This window comes from Erithacus rubecula (assembly GCF_903797595.1).
Source record: "Erithacus rubecula genome assembly, chromosome: 6".
NCBI classification, from domain to species: Eukaryota; Metazoa; Chordata; class Aves; order Passeriformes; family Muscicapidae; genus Erithacus; species Erithacus rubecula.
Window position 1 is genome coordinate 50,670,587 of NC_136688.1, and position 13,607 is coordinate 50,684,193.

Below are 13,607 nucleotides of genomic sequence, written 5' to 3' on the forward strand. Positions count from 1 at the left end.
GGTCAGAGCCAGAAACAGCTGTAGGAGCTCTGGTTTTCTGCACTCCAGTTCCTTGTCACAGTCTTCCCTGCTCCTGATTCTACCTGGTGCCCAAGAGGTCACAAGTTTGGTATTTAGTTTACCAAGACAGCTACAAAGCAGTAGTTCAGATAAAGGAGACAGCAAGCACCTGTAACAGTTGCTAAAACCAGAACAGACTTGAAGGAGATGGACATAAATACTTTTTTACTCTAAAAGGATGCAAAATTGACTCTTAGAGAAAGTAAATTTTCATTAGATATTGTTTGAGAAACAATAATTGAAGAAACAGTATTTTGCCTGTTTGCACAGATTGAGGAGTTACAGCAGTTTTGGATCAGGTGCAGACTGAAAAGTAGGGAATGAATTTTGCCAACTTGAAAACCACTATGTGGTTGTCTGGAGACATTGTGGTGGTCTTACTTCTTTGGGAATGCCAGATACATTGGAATAATGTTGTATTTTCTCCTTATAATGAACTATATCCACTTTTAATGGTTTTAGAATATACTGAATATTCAAAACTAAATGCCTCATAAACGGAAACTTCTGTACTGCAAAAATTCAGATGAGCTAAAATAGTTTTTCTCTTTTCTCTTCAGGTCTTCTAGTCCCAAATGTACAGCATGTCAAGAAAGCATAGTAAAAGATAAGGTATTGTTAAAATAATTGGTTATATACACTGTGTGGTGTACATTAGTTGGGTTATTGTTATGTGGTAATTATTTCATAAACCTAATAAGCTGCCTAAAAAGCTAGGATTGTCATGCAACCTGAGCCATGCATTTTTTAGGTAGGTGGCTCATTTTTCCTGTTAACCTCATGGTGGAAAACATGTCAGCTTCATCCCAAAATGTCCAGACAGGTGTCACATCTCATATTGATAGCTGGGAGCTGCAGCAGCACATTGCAGTTGTCCTCCCATCAACCAAGAGGGTGGTAAGAAATATTCCATCCCCTATAGAGAGGGAAAATATTCCATCCCCTATAGAGAGGGAAAATATTGCATCTCCTGTAGGTGCAGGGATGTGACAGGTCTAGGGGAACAGATTTGGTTTAGACCAGTGACTGCTCTTTCACTCATCTCTTTTTCAGTGTGGTGTTCAGTGAACCCCACTGGGATTAAGACAATGGGGAGTTACACTAATAGTAATGGAATCAGATTATTTTTATATGCATAAGTTATTTCAGTGATACCCTCTTCACTGCTTGTCACATCAAAACTTTTTGCTGCCTTTGAAACGTTAAAGGTTGAAAAACTTACTGGCTTACTACATGGTTTATGTGTTTTTACATTGTTGCTAAAGTGTTTAGTAGATTATTTGTGCTAGTAGTCTTTCTTGCCTAAATGAATACTTCTGTTCATAACAATTTTCAAGAAAAGGTTGATGGGTGTGTTAATCTCTGTTTTAATCCAAAGCAGTTCTCTGAACAGTGCTCAGCATAATTTGGTTTTGTCATGGTTGGACTCCCCACGAGCTCAGACCAATAATCATGATGTCCAATTTATTTGTTCTTTTAACTCTGACTTTCTGGCTCTCAATATACATAAATATGTACATTTATTCTGGAACTTCAAATATTTTAAAACAAGACAAGAAGGCCACTGTATACTAAATAGAATAGAATTAGAATAACTGTGCAAATCAGTGTTTTTCATGAAACTGGAAACCTCTCTTCCCACAGAATGCTGAAATCCTAAATCACAGAAATGCTTTTAGATAGTCTAAAAAAATTTAAAAACTGTCATCTTATCTTCAGGCAGCAAAACTCTGCATACTGACCCTGTGAATTACTTTGGAAAAGATGCTTCAGCATAGCCAATTGATTATTTAAATGAGACTTGTTGATTCATTAAACTTCCCACACGCTTCTGAAAAGTAAATAGGAATCAGTGACCTGTGTCAGATGAGATCAGATGAGAGGGATTGCAGTGTTCCCTCCTTCACTGATGCTGGGGATAGATTCATAGTCACTGTGGGCAGGATCATAATTCTTGGTTTAGTGTTAGCATGCAGAACCATTCTATAATTACAGGAGTGCTGCAGTGTACACAGTATCACAGGAGTCTGTTTATCAGAGAAGCAGTCATAGGTTGGGCTTGGTTCTTAAGGTATTTCTTAATGGCTGTTAAAGCAGTTAAAAAGCAATTAGAAGTTTATCTCTCTGGTTTTGGACTTAAAAATAACAGCAGTGGTTTTCAATTCTTGTTTCTCTCTCTAGTTTCTGCCATTCTCAATTTGGCTTCTTGAGAGTTCAGTTGTGTTGTCTGTTATGGGTTATCTCCTATAAAAGGTGTAAAACTCAAACCCCAACCTCTCTATTTGTAACTTCTTTCAGTTTTATTGTGGACAAAAAACACTAAGTTCTTATAAACATTAAAATGGAGAGATAGTTAAAGCCCACTTATCTGTGAAATAAAAAACCTCCTTCCATCCCAAACCTTAGAAAATATCTGTCATTGTGTGTTACCACTGAAGTGCAAGTAGGTATTCCAGCCAACCAATCTAGTAATTTTGGGACCACCATCCATGAAATGCTTCCCCTGCAAATTACTGTGCTTTGATTCTCTTTTGTCTTATGGTATTGTGCCTAATACAGCAGCTCCCCAAACTCCCAGTGGACACAGTTTTAGCTTGTGCAGGTCTAATATTGGCAAGCAAATAGCAGCAAATTTGGTCCTTTCCTGTATTTTTCCCTTTATTGCTTTTATAGTAAAACTGAAACAGGAGTATCTGTCCAAATACTCTTTCACTCAGCTGCTTCACAGTGGAGGAACCACAGTGTTGTGCACATTCTAGGAAAATAGAATAGCAGGATTTTATTTCTGGCACACAAAGCTAGAATGGAATGACACTGCTGTAGCTGAATTGCATGGCTTCTACTTTATTTGAACTTGCATATCCTTGAGTGGCTTTCAGTGTCTAAAATAAAGTGATTTTTGATTTTTCAGGTATTTAAAGATAATTGTTGCAGGAGAGAACTACTTGCCCTTCAGATATACTGCAGAAATGAAAACAAGGGCTGTAAGGAACAGCTATCTTTGGGTCAATTACTGGTAAGATAATTTAACAGTGATAAGCTTTCTTTTGAGTTAAAGGATGAAGAAAAAAATTCTTACAAATTAAAATCAGTCAGTTTCTTAACTTGCTCTCACTGGTTGTTAATGTGATTTATAAATGTTAGATTTAAATTGTTTTGGCACTCAGCTTTTTCAATGAACTGTAAGGAATTGTATAATATATGTGAATGTCTAGCACTAAGGCTTGGAAATATAAATGGATGAACCAAATGAAAACTGCAAGGAGAAATAAAATGGTGAAGAATCTTAATGTGTACTTGACAAATGTGAGAAATTTGATTTCTACTTTGGTGTGTTTTTATTTGTCTTAATCCTCTCATGGGGTGAAATTAAACCTTTTGCTTCTCCAGAGTTGTGTAAAATAACCTGTAGCTGTTTTGGTGAAGGAATGGGATAGCAGTAATTCAGAAACTCAGCAGTTGTGTGGTAACACAACAAACTGTTTGCTGTGAGATGTGTAGATTCTTGCTTTGAGTGAACAAGCTCAGGTACCTAAACAACTTGAAGCAGTATCTATGTTTATAATATACCTTTAAAAAGAGTTCTTACCTTTTCTTTAAATAGCCTGTGTAATATTTTTCCTGAGTAGATTTGTCAGTGTTTGCTCTTGTGTGATGCAGTTCACAAAATAACTCTCCTTACTTTGGTTCTGAAGTTATTTAATGTTGGATGTCTTCAAAGGACAGAAGACATGCACAAAACTTACTTGAATTGATTTTTTTTTAATCTTTCAGATGCATTTGAGAACTGATTGTCAGTTTGAAGAACTCCCATGTCCTCGTGCTGATTGCAAAGAAAAAATACTGAGGAAAGATTTGCCAGACCATGTAGAGAAGACCTGTAAATACCGGGAGACAACCTGTAAATACTGTAAAAGCCAAGTCCCAATGATTATGTTGCAGGTGCAGTATTTTCTTGTGCATATACATCAAGATTCCCTACACTAATGTAGAATAATAACAACTTTCTTGTCCTTCTCTGCTGCCAAAAGAACTTTGGCTTCTCAGCCAGAATTAATAATTCAAAAAAAGAAAATAGGCTGACTTTCAAAACATGTCTTTTTCCTGCAGGGAAAAAAGTGCATTGAATAGGAAATATTTTTTTTATTCTGATGTTCAGATACTGCATTTTAAAAAGTTCATATCCACTACCTGGTATTGATACTGAAGTTAATTTTGCTATGCTTTTTAATTTTTTTGCAATTTAAATAATAAATGTAAATACCATAATAATAATCAAATATTGTGCATGAAAAGCATAAGCATTGCAATTGACTGGAAAAATAGCATCTTCTATGTAATCCTTCTTGGGTGCTGTGTGATCTGTTATGGGAGGAAGGGAAGAATTTAAAACCCATTGTGTAAGGAAAGAAAGAATGTAAAAGCAAACTGTACCTTGCCATAACCAGCAGTGGCCTAGGATGAATTAATGCTGTTCTTGGCATCAGATATTGAGGGTTAGAATTACAGAGCAGAGGTTGAGAAAGCCATGCTTTCTTTACACATGGAATTTTAACTTGACTGTGTTTGTATTATTTTGCATTGAAAGATATTGCGCTGAATCTATCTTGGTATGATTTTAACCTTTTTTTTAAAAATTCTGTCTACATAGTTTCTGTAGTTTGATGGTCTTGAATCTCACAATAGTGAGAGTGATGAAAATTTGTCTCTCAATTATTTGAGTGCATGCTTGCAGGGGCTGGTAGTTCAATAACTGTGCCTTACCTAGAATAAGGCAGCTGAGACATGAAAATACACAGAAAAAATTAAGTCTGCCTTGTATTTATTCTTGTATGTTCTGATATAGAGGTGAAAGTGTATTTAGGTAGATTATGGATGTTGTTCTCCCAGAAATATGGTTAGGCTGGGGATTGGCATGAGGCAAAAAATGATAATAAAAAATGTCTGGTGTATTAACAATCAGTGAGTTTTAACTATGTTCTGCAAACTGGATTGGCTGATACTTTTGGAACTTTTTCCTAGATTTTTAAAATTTCAATGGTTATAGAAATGCAGATGGGCTTCTTTGTTGTGGCCTGATTAAAATGCTACCTCACTATACTTCAATAATAAGAATCAGAGGCTTAATGACACTGTATTTTTGAATCTTAGAATCACAGAATAATTTAGCTCAGAAGGGACTTTAAAGATCATTCTTGTTCCAGCCCTTCAGCTGTGGGCAGGAACACTTTCCATTTGACCAGGTTGCTCAAGCCCACATCCAGCCTGGCCTTGAATGCTTCCAAGGATTAAGCATCCACTTTTTCTCTGGAAAATCTGTTCCAGTGCTTCACCACCCTCACAGTCTAGAACTTCTTAATATCTGATTTAAACCTCTATCAGTTTAAAGCCCTTCTCCCTGTCCTATCTCTACATGCCCCTGTATAAAGTCCCTCTCTGGTTTTCTGTAGGCCCCTTTAGGTACTGTTAAGTTCCTTTTGACTTCTCATTTGAGTTTTGTCACCCCATTGACAAGATTGGACTTTTAGAGATGAACTTGAATTTATCTCTAGGTTCTGTAGCCTAGAATTTTCTCTAATGTAATAATGACTGAAGCTGGCCTCAGTGACTTGAACTGAAAATGGAGATAGGGGGGCAGACTGAGAAAAAAGGTATGCAAATGGAAACAAAATAATTTACTGGAGAACATGTGGTTCATGTCTTCATAGAATCCCATGACCCATAGGGTAGGAAATCCCCGTTGTTGGAGGCAGACTCCAACAAGTTAACAATATCAGTAAAATGCTTTTTTAGATTGCAGTTGTCTTGCCTGCATGCTCACTCAGTGACTTAGCTTCTTAATGTCTTTTGCTCAAACTATCTAGAAATTTAGGGTTTCTTTTTTGTCACAAACCTACCTTTTCTATTCTCTACCTCCTGACAGATAAAGATGATGCATTGTTAAAATGGAAATTAGTAGTCTGAAATGCTTCTGGATTGCTGTATTTTTCTGTGTATAGTCCACAGAGCTACTTGGAAGTGCATGTCCTGTAAAATTGATACTTGGACAGCAGTAGTGTGGCAGATCTGGAAGGACAGCACTGTTTGTGCCAGGGCCCCTCCCTGAAACCTTGGCCATAACCCAGAGCCTGCCAGGGCAATCTGGGCCCTGCCCAGTGTCTGAAATTCAGCTGAGCTGGCTGGGACAGCACTGGGAAGAGCCCAGACATTGTCCCTGCTCCCTGTCACTGCTCTGGAGCCAGATGTGTTCCTAAAGTAGCCAGATGTGGTCCTAAAGTGGCACTGGCTTTTCTGGGAGCCCTGTTAAAATCCTGCCTGCCCTCATCTGTGCTGGGAGCCCTGCTTGTGGCATCACCTGGTTTGTGCTGAATTTATGCTCAGCTGGCTGAATTTAGATTAGGAGGGACTGAGTTCTGCCACTGGACTGGGATTACTCTGGTATATCCTGGCTTGCCATGGCTTCAGTGAGTGGACACTGGGATGTGGAGCAAGGAGGAGAACAGGAGAGAATGCTGAGAAGTTGAATGCTGCCGGTGTCACAGTCTTTGTCAGATGGTTAGGAAATTAAAATTAGAGAATGAGCATTAGAAGAGAGTATTGTTTTTCTGGGTTTGTAGTTGTTAACTAAGGAAGTGTGTAGAGTCACATGGTTGTGTGTGATGTCTCCCTTGAGCACAATTCCAGATGTGTGCAGTGAGAGCTCTTGACTCTGAGCAGGAGGGATGCTCTGGGACTCTGCTGTCACCCTGACAGCAATGAGGAGAGGGGCTGCCATTGCTCCTGGCAGGGATCCTGGCTGGTTTTGCCATTGCTCCTGGCAGGGATCCTGGCTGGGTCCCCTGGTGGGGACAGACTGAGGATGGCTCAGGAGCTGTCCCAGCTCTCTGGCTAAGGAGCAGCTGAAGGCTCCCTGTCACTGTCCCTGTCACTGTGTCACTGTGCCACAGCCCAAATGAGCAGGTGTGAATGGGAGCATGGCCAGGCAGGTGGGTCAGGACGGCATCTGCTGGCCTGCACACCATTTCAGACAGTGGCAGAATTCTGCCCAAGGCCTTCCACATCTTGGAGGTCAGATCTCCTTTATGACTTGGTTTTGTTTCAAAAAAACAGACCTGGTTACTGGGCAAAAAGGGCCTACTATTTGTTCTTCCCTTTCTAACAGGCATAAAAATCTAGAACTTTGTTTCCTTTGCTTTTCTTAAGTACCAGAAATGAAGCACTGTGTTTCAAGTTGAATGGGACGTGTCACTTGACGAGAAACAGATTTTTCATTTTGCTGAGAAAACTGAGGGGAAATGTAAATTCAGTTTTCTTGGGCCTGACTTTCTTCCCTCACTGGGGTGATAGGGTTGACAGCTATGCTGACATACCTGTCATCTGGGTTCAGATTAAAATCCCTGCCCAGCATCATGATGTGTAACAGTGAGTCTTAGAATCAGGTGTTTGGGAATCAAAATTAGAAAAGAATTGGAAGGAAATATCCAAACATAGGAAAGAGAATCTCTGACAGTGGGCAGTGTACTATTCTGATTAACTTTTCCATGCACTATGCACCCTTACCAGAAAGGGTGGTTCTGCTTTCTCTTAAAGATGCTCAATTTTGTGAGTAATTGTTGGGGATTAAACTTAACTTTGACTACTGTTTCATTGTTTGAAGTAAAACCAATAAAAGGGTAAGCAAATAGATTTTCTTTGCATGGGAAAATACAAAAAAACCTTGGTTTTGCTTCAGAATATCAACACCTCCATCAGAAGTATAAAGAGATGTTTGAGAAATTGCAGTTCTCTAACTGTGCAATTGGGAATAACATGGAAAAAAGTCTTGTGGGGGTTTTAAATGATTGTAGGATGCTTTTCCTTGCAGGTAAGTCTCCTCTTAATTAAAGAGTATTGTCTGATTTGTGGTTTGTTTGGTTTTTCCCTCTGTAGAAACATGAAGATACAGACTGCCCATGTGTCATGGTCTCCTGTCCCCATAAATGCAGTGTTAAAACACTGATGAGGAGCGAGGTAAGGACTCGTGCCCAGTGTTGTGCTGAAAAATTAAATAATGTCTTTAGTAAGATCTCGCAAGAATTTTGCCAGAAGCCATTTCCTTGTTAAAAATGTGAGATCTAAGGAAAAGCTTTTTCTACCACACAGTTAAGTGTGATAACACTCAAATATTTGTTATAATTTCTTGAAAATTTATTTTAAAAAGAAACAATTTCTTGATTTTGAGTCATTATTACACTTGGCTTGTCCAAGGCTAGCGCATGTCCTTCCTGCTTTTGTTTTTAGCAACTCTCCCCCTGCCCTTCCCTCTTCTCACAGAGCAGCATCTTGGGGTTGTTAGCTTATATTAAAATAAAAAATACACAATTAGAACTCAGAGCATGTTGACAAGAGCTAGTGAAGACTACAGAAATCATATAGATGTGTAATTTCATGGAAAAAACTTAAATTATGATTAAGTCTGTTAAATTTTGGGGGAAAAATAGTAACTGATAGAGAAATGGTGTAAGATTGAGGTGTAGAGCACAGCAGATGCAGCAATGCATATAAAGGTTTCTCCTACTGTATAGAAGCTTCCAGTAATATGTAGATAAAAAAAAAATAAAGCCTTGTTTTGATGAGATCCATGTTCTTGTACCTGAAAAGATAAAAGTAGCATCTGTCAAAATTGAGTTATTTAATTTTTCCCTAAAAGTAGAACTTATTTGCCAAGGATAGAGAAGAATTTACTGAAGTCTTCATCCCTCAGTAAGCCTCTTTTAAGGAAAGTGAAGTTTCTGATCTGAGGATGAGCTTTTCTCTTTCCTCTGCTACTTACTTCCTGAGCTGGATTCATACCATTTTTCAGTTGCACTTGTAAATTATTAATTGTAGCAGAGTGCAGAAGGCACATAAGACTCCTCCCAAAGCTTAGTGCAGTCTTTTCCTCCAAGATAATGAAATACAAAATAGAGATACTGTATTTATTAAGAGAAACAGAACTGTTAAGAAAAGAGAAAATACATATACTGGCCAACATTACCAGTGCTTACTGCCAAGATTAGATCCTGGTTCTGGAGCACTCTGGCTTATTCTTAAGCCCTGACTTCAGCAGTTACTTTCAGAGAGGTGTGTCTGAGTGCCTGTAAGAGCTGCACCATTAAAGGCTGGGTTGTTACACACAGAGGCAGAATGGGGTTTGAAACCATGGGTAGAAAAAGAACTTTAAACAGCCCTTTGCCCTGCATCATCTGTTGCTGTATGTTGCTTAATTTTTTTTTTTTTCTAATACTGTGAAAATGTGTGTATTTCTTGGTTGCATGACTAGGGACAAGAGGTCTAATGCAGAAAATGGAAAAATGCCTGCCTAACAGTTTGAGAAAATTCTGTAGTGTACAAGTGGATATCTTACTGTAGAATAAAAGGCAATTTTCATATTTAATTCATAACTCTTTGACAGACTTCTGGTTTTGAGAAGTTGAAAAACGTGGTGTTCTTGTAAACCTGTTAGACCACATGTCCCCTTCTTCTTTTTTTTTTTTTTTGTCTCTACTACATGTCTTTTGAAATGTTACTATGAATTTTTACAGGTAGTGTTTAGAACACAGTAGTTGTGAATCAGAGATGAGTGACTGATGGCATCTCAGTATGAGATTTTAAAGACTCTCTTGCCTGTTCCAGAGCTACACACTCAAAGCAGTGTTGATTCACCACTTCTTTCCAGGGAGGTGGATGAGCTGAGTCCTGTGGGGATTAAGGTTGGGAATTTCAGATGAGGTTCTGCAGCCCAGGAGAGGGATGCCAGCTGAGGAGCCAGGCTCTGGCTCTGTCTGCTTTGTGGGAAATAGAAACTGCACACTTCTTTTGAAAAGAGACTGTTTGTTAGGCTGTCCTTTCCAAAAATGTCTCTCTGCTCCAACTTCCAGACAGTTTGCATCCAGCTGCTGCCACCTGTGCTGCTGCTGCCCATATATATGTATATGCTTCTGCAAATTGGTTTACTTCTAAATGAAAAGTGGTCTGTGCTTGTAATAATCCAAAATATTGGACTAAATCTCAATCTGTGACAAATGCAGGCATTTTACTAATCAGTTTTAATCTTATGTACTGCATTTTCTTAAAGTTATTGACCTGTACCTATTCTAAAACTCTTTGTCTGTTTCATGCAGTACTTGTTTAGTCTTCTTTGTGTAATTTAACTGTTAAATTTAGGCACGGAGAATTGCATGTTATGTTTTGAAAAGTTGGTTCCTCATGAAATTAGGCTTAGAAAAAAATGTACTTTACTACAGTGAAACTGATCTTAAGACTTGCTCAGAGCACCAGTAAAATAAAAAAAAAATCACTTTTTGAGAAAAGATTAGCCATTCACTAAATCAGTTGAAAACAAATAATTGCAGAGTATGTTCTTTCTGTTTGTTTTGGTTTTTTTCAATTGGGTTGCCTATTGAAATAGTCTTTGGTAGAAGTTTCACTGTATATTAAATGTATCACTCTGTATACTGTATTGGCATGTGCGTGTGGTTTACATATGTGTATATACAGAATTAGCACCTGAGATCAGACTGGAGAAAATATACACATGTGTGTTGTATGTTCTGCAAATGGCACACAATACAAACCTGATAACCTCTGCCCTTTATGTTATCATGCAAAAGTCTTTTTGCCAAAACTCACATTTTTTTCCTATTACAGTTGAATGCACATTTGTCAGAATGTATTAATGCCCCAAGTACCTGTAGTTTTAAGCGTTATGGCTGCACTTTTCAGGTCAGTATATAACAATTATACTTCCCAATTGATGAAAGTCTGCAAATAGAACCTAATTCTTTAACATGAAAGTTCTGGACTTCTCCAGTTTCAGTTAAGAAAATCATCCAGTTGCACCAAGTGATTATACAGGAGATGTTTGATTTTGCATTTTAAAAATAAACAACATGAAAAGCCCACATGTTCCTGCAGTGGTTTGTGAGTCCAGTTACTAGGGGTATCTTGTTGAAATAGGAATATGACACATTTGAAGAACTTGTTAACTTAGGATAAGAGGAAAGTCTCTTTAGTGCTTCAGAAAACAGACTAGTAACTTCAGTTGTTTCTATGAAAGCATTTTCTTGAACTAAGTATGTTTATATTTTCTCTCATTTGTGTGTCTTAATATTTTTAATTGAGGTTACACGTAGGTTAGCACACTTAAAACATGTATTTTTATGTGCATTAATATGTTTGTGTGCACATAGGTGTATAATCAAAGCATGAAATTTATTTTTTAAAAAAGTTTTAGATCTTAATCCTGGCAATCCCTGCAAAATTTAAAAAATAAAGTCAAACCTCAGAGTTTAGTTTCAGTAGTGTTATTCCAGTTTCTTCCAATATTCTGCTTCCCTTGCCATAAATCCTGGGGAATTTGGATGCTTATGCAATGAAAATATTAGTCAGGATATTTCAGAAACTGCTGACAGGAAAAAATGGCATTTATCTGATAGAATGATTCATTTGTTAGCCCATGGCTGTTTAAAGAGACAAGGACTCACTGAGGAGCAGCAGTTCTCAATAGATGATGTCCTGCAGGTATTTCCAGGCTCTTTAATAATGAGCTTTTTAATTGTTAGCAGTAATGCTCTCAGTGGTAGAAGTGATCAATGCTGTAACCCTGCCCACTGTTATGTTGGTTGTACGTATTGCCATTCATTTTATGTATGTATATGTGTGCATATATGTACATATATCCACATATATATTTATAGGATTTTATATAGAGTACATACCTTGAGGATCATTGAAACCCTTTCAGTTGCTTTGCAGCACTGTCCACCATCAAAGCTGATATTCTCTGCATTGCAAAGCACTTACTGAAGTAGGTGTAATGCAACATGATACAAGTGAAATAAGTAATGTGGTCTGCATCTTATGTACTCTGTATATAATCTGTGTGTGTTCTGTAAACTCTTTATATACTGGTTATTTGTAACAGCTCTTGTAGGTTGTGCAGAGGCAGCATATCTGAATATCACAGAACAATCATGGTAACATCTTAAACATGACAAAATAGGCATTGTAATAACTCTCAGTGTAGTTTATAAAGCTGGAGGTTTCCAGTGGTGATAAATTTATCTTAAATATTTGTCTTTAATGTTCAGCTGAAGGAAAATGTAGTGCTTATGAAGCTGTTCATGAAATAGAATGGAACTTTTAAATTACAGTTAGTGGAATTGGAAGTTTCAGATTTTATATGACTCAAGAGTTTTACTGTGCTTTGTTTAGTTCTAAGCTACACAAAAGACTAAAATACAATTCATTTTGTAAATCTTGTTCATCTTTATTGTTTCTGAGTTATCAAGCACACTGGATGGAGAAGCATAGCAGTTGTATAAAACACTTGCTATGTTAAATGTATTCCTGATTTTTGTAAATTCCCAAGGAGATTTCCCTCCTCTCTACAGTTCTGCAACAAGCACCACTGTGAACCAAAATATGTAGTGTTGGTTCAATGTCTTTATATACTCTTTCTTTGTGGGTTTAAAAGAAGTGGAATTGGCTAAAATGTATAAATTCTTTGTTGTCACAGGGAACAAACCAACAAATTAAAGCACACGAAGCCAGCTCAGCAGTGCAGCATGTTAACTTATTGAAAGAGTGGAGCAATGCTCTAGAAAATAAGGTATATCTTCTACTCACTTCTAATTTTCATTGACTTTTTAAAATCATATAAAAGTACTGGCAGAGGCATTTTTTTTTCCTATTTTACAGCTGTTCAACCTTACAGCTAAGGCACTAGTAGGCTTCAAAAGCTATCAAGGCATTTAGTGTACCTTTGTACCTTTGTTATATAATAAAATGCTGTGAGAAACTTGGCTTTGCAACTCCATGGGCAATTTTCCTCATTGATAACTCAATTAAAGCACTTTCTTCACATAAATAAACAGTCCAGTGTTGTATTTCCTCTCTGAGCTGCCTTCTTACAGAACAGAGAGTTCAGAAAGCCATGGCAGCACTATGAGCTGAATCTTTTCTGCTTCATCATTTTTCCTGACACAACTTCAGAAGTGTGTAATAAGCTGGTTATTTATTTTATTTATTTTTATTCTTGCTCTCCAAACTTAAAGACCTGCACAGGTTAATTAAATTAAATATACTGTAACTCATGGGCATGATGTCTGCTTTAGTGCTAGACCAGCATGAAGTCCATGTTGCAGTGTTTCCTTGGGACTCCAGGTTTTAAATTGTTTGGGATTTGGGAGATGCTGGGAGTTGTATCAGCTATGATCTTGTGAATAAGCTTGAATGAGTTAACCACATGTTCTGCAAATAAAATTCAAGGCTTTGATTTAAAAAATACAAAACTTCAGAACAAATCACTGTTTTCTTAAATCCTTTCGAAAAAGTCTTACATAGACATCAAACTGATGTTTCTGTATTTTTAGGGGAAAGCAAATCCTAGAATTACAAAAGTATTTTACAAATGCAGGCACAAGAGTCAGGAACCCCTTCAGACTTTTCTCAAATGAGTTCACAAGTAGCAATTTCAGTGTAAACTCAGTGGACTTAGAAGATGATTTCTGTCATCTCAGGGCAGA

At 37.4% G+C, this 13,607-nt stretch overlaps 1 protein-coding gene across 15 annotated transcripts in view; it reads left to right on the top strand.

The window, feature by feature from the left end:
• The window catches only part of TRAF3 (TNF receptor associated factor 3), a 69,594-nt gene that overhangs the window by 37,747 nt on the left and 18,240 nt on the right, over positions 1-13,607 (top strand). For 13 of the 15 annotated variants that reach the window (XM_079309484.1, XM_079309487.1, XM_079309477.1 and 10 more), the window contains 6 exons: positions 621-672; positions 2,972-3,076; positions 3,835-4,002; positions 7,990-8,070; positions 10,729-10,803; positions 12,599-12,691. In XM_079309484.1, the coding sequence (XP_079165610.1) occupies positions 621-672; positions 2,972-3,076; positions 3,835-4,002; positions 7,990-8,070; positions 10,729-10,803; positions 12,599-12,691 (574 nt within the window). The remainder of the gene's footprint in view (positions 1-620; positions 673-2,971; positions 3,077-3,834; positions 4,003-7,989; positions 8,071-10,728; positions 10,804-12,598; positions 12,692-13,607) is intronic. The other 2 variants (XM_079309482.1, XM_079309483.1) reach the window with 2 other exon arrangements.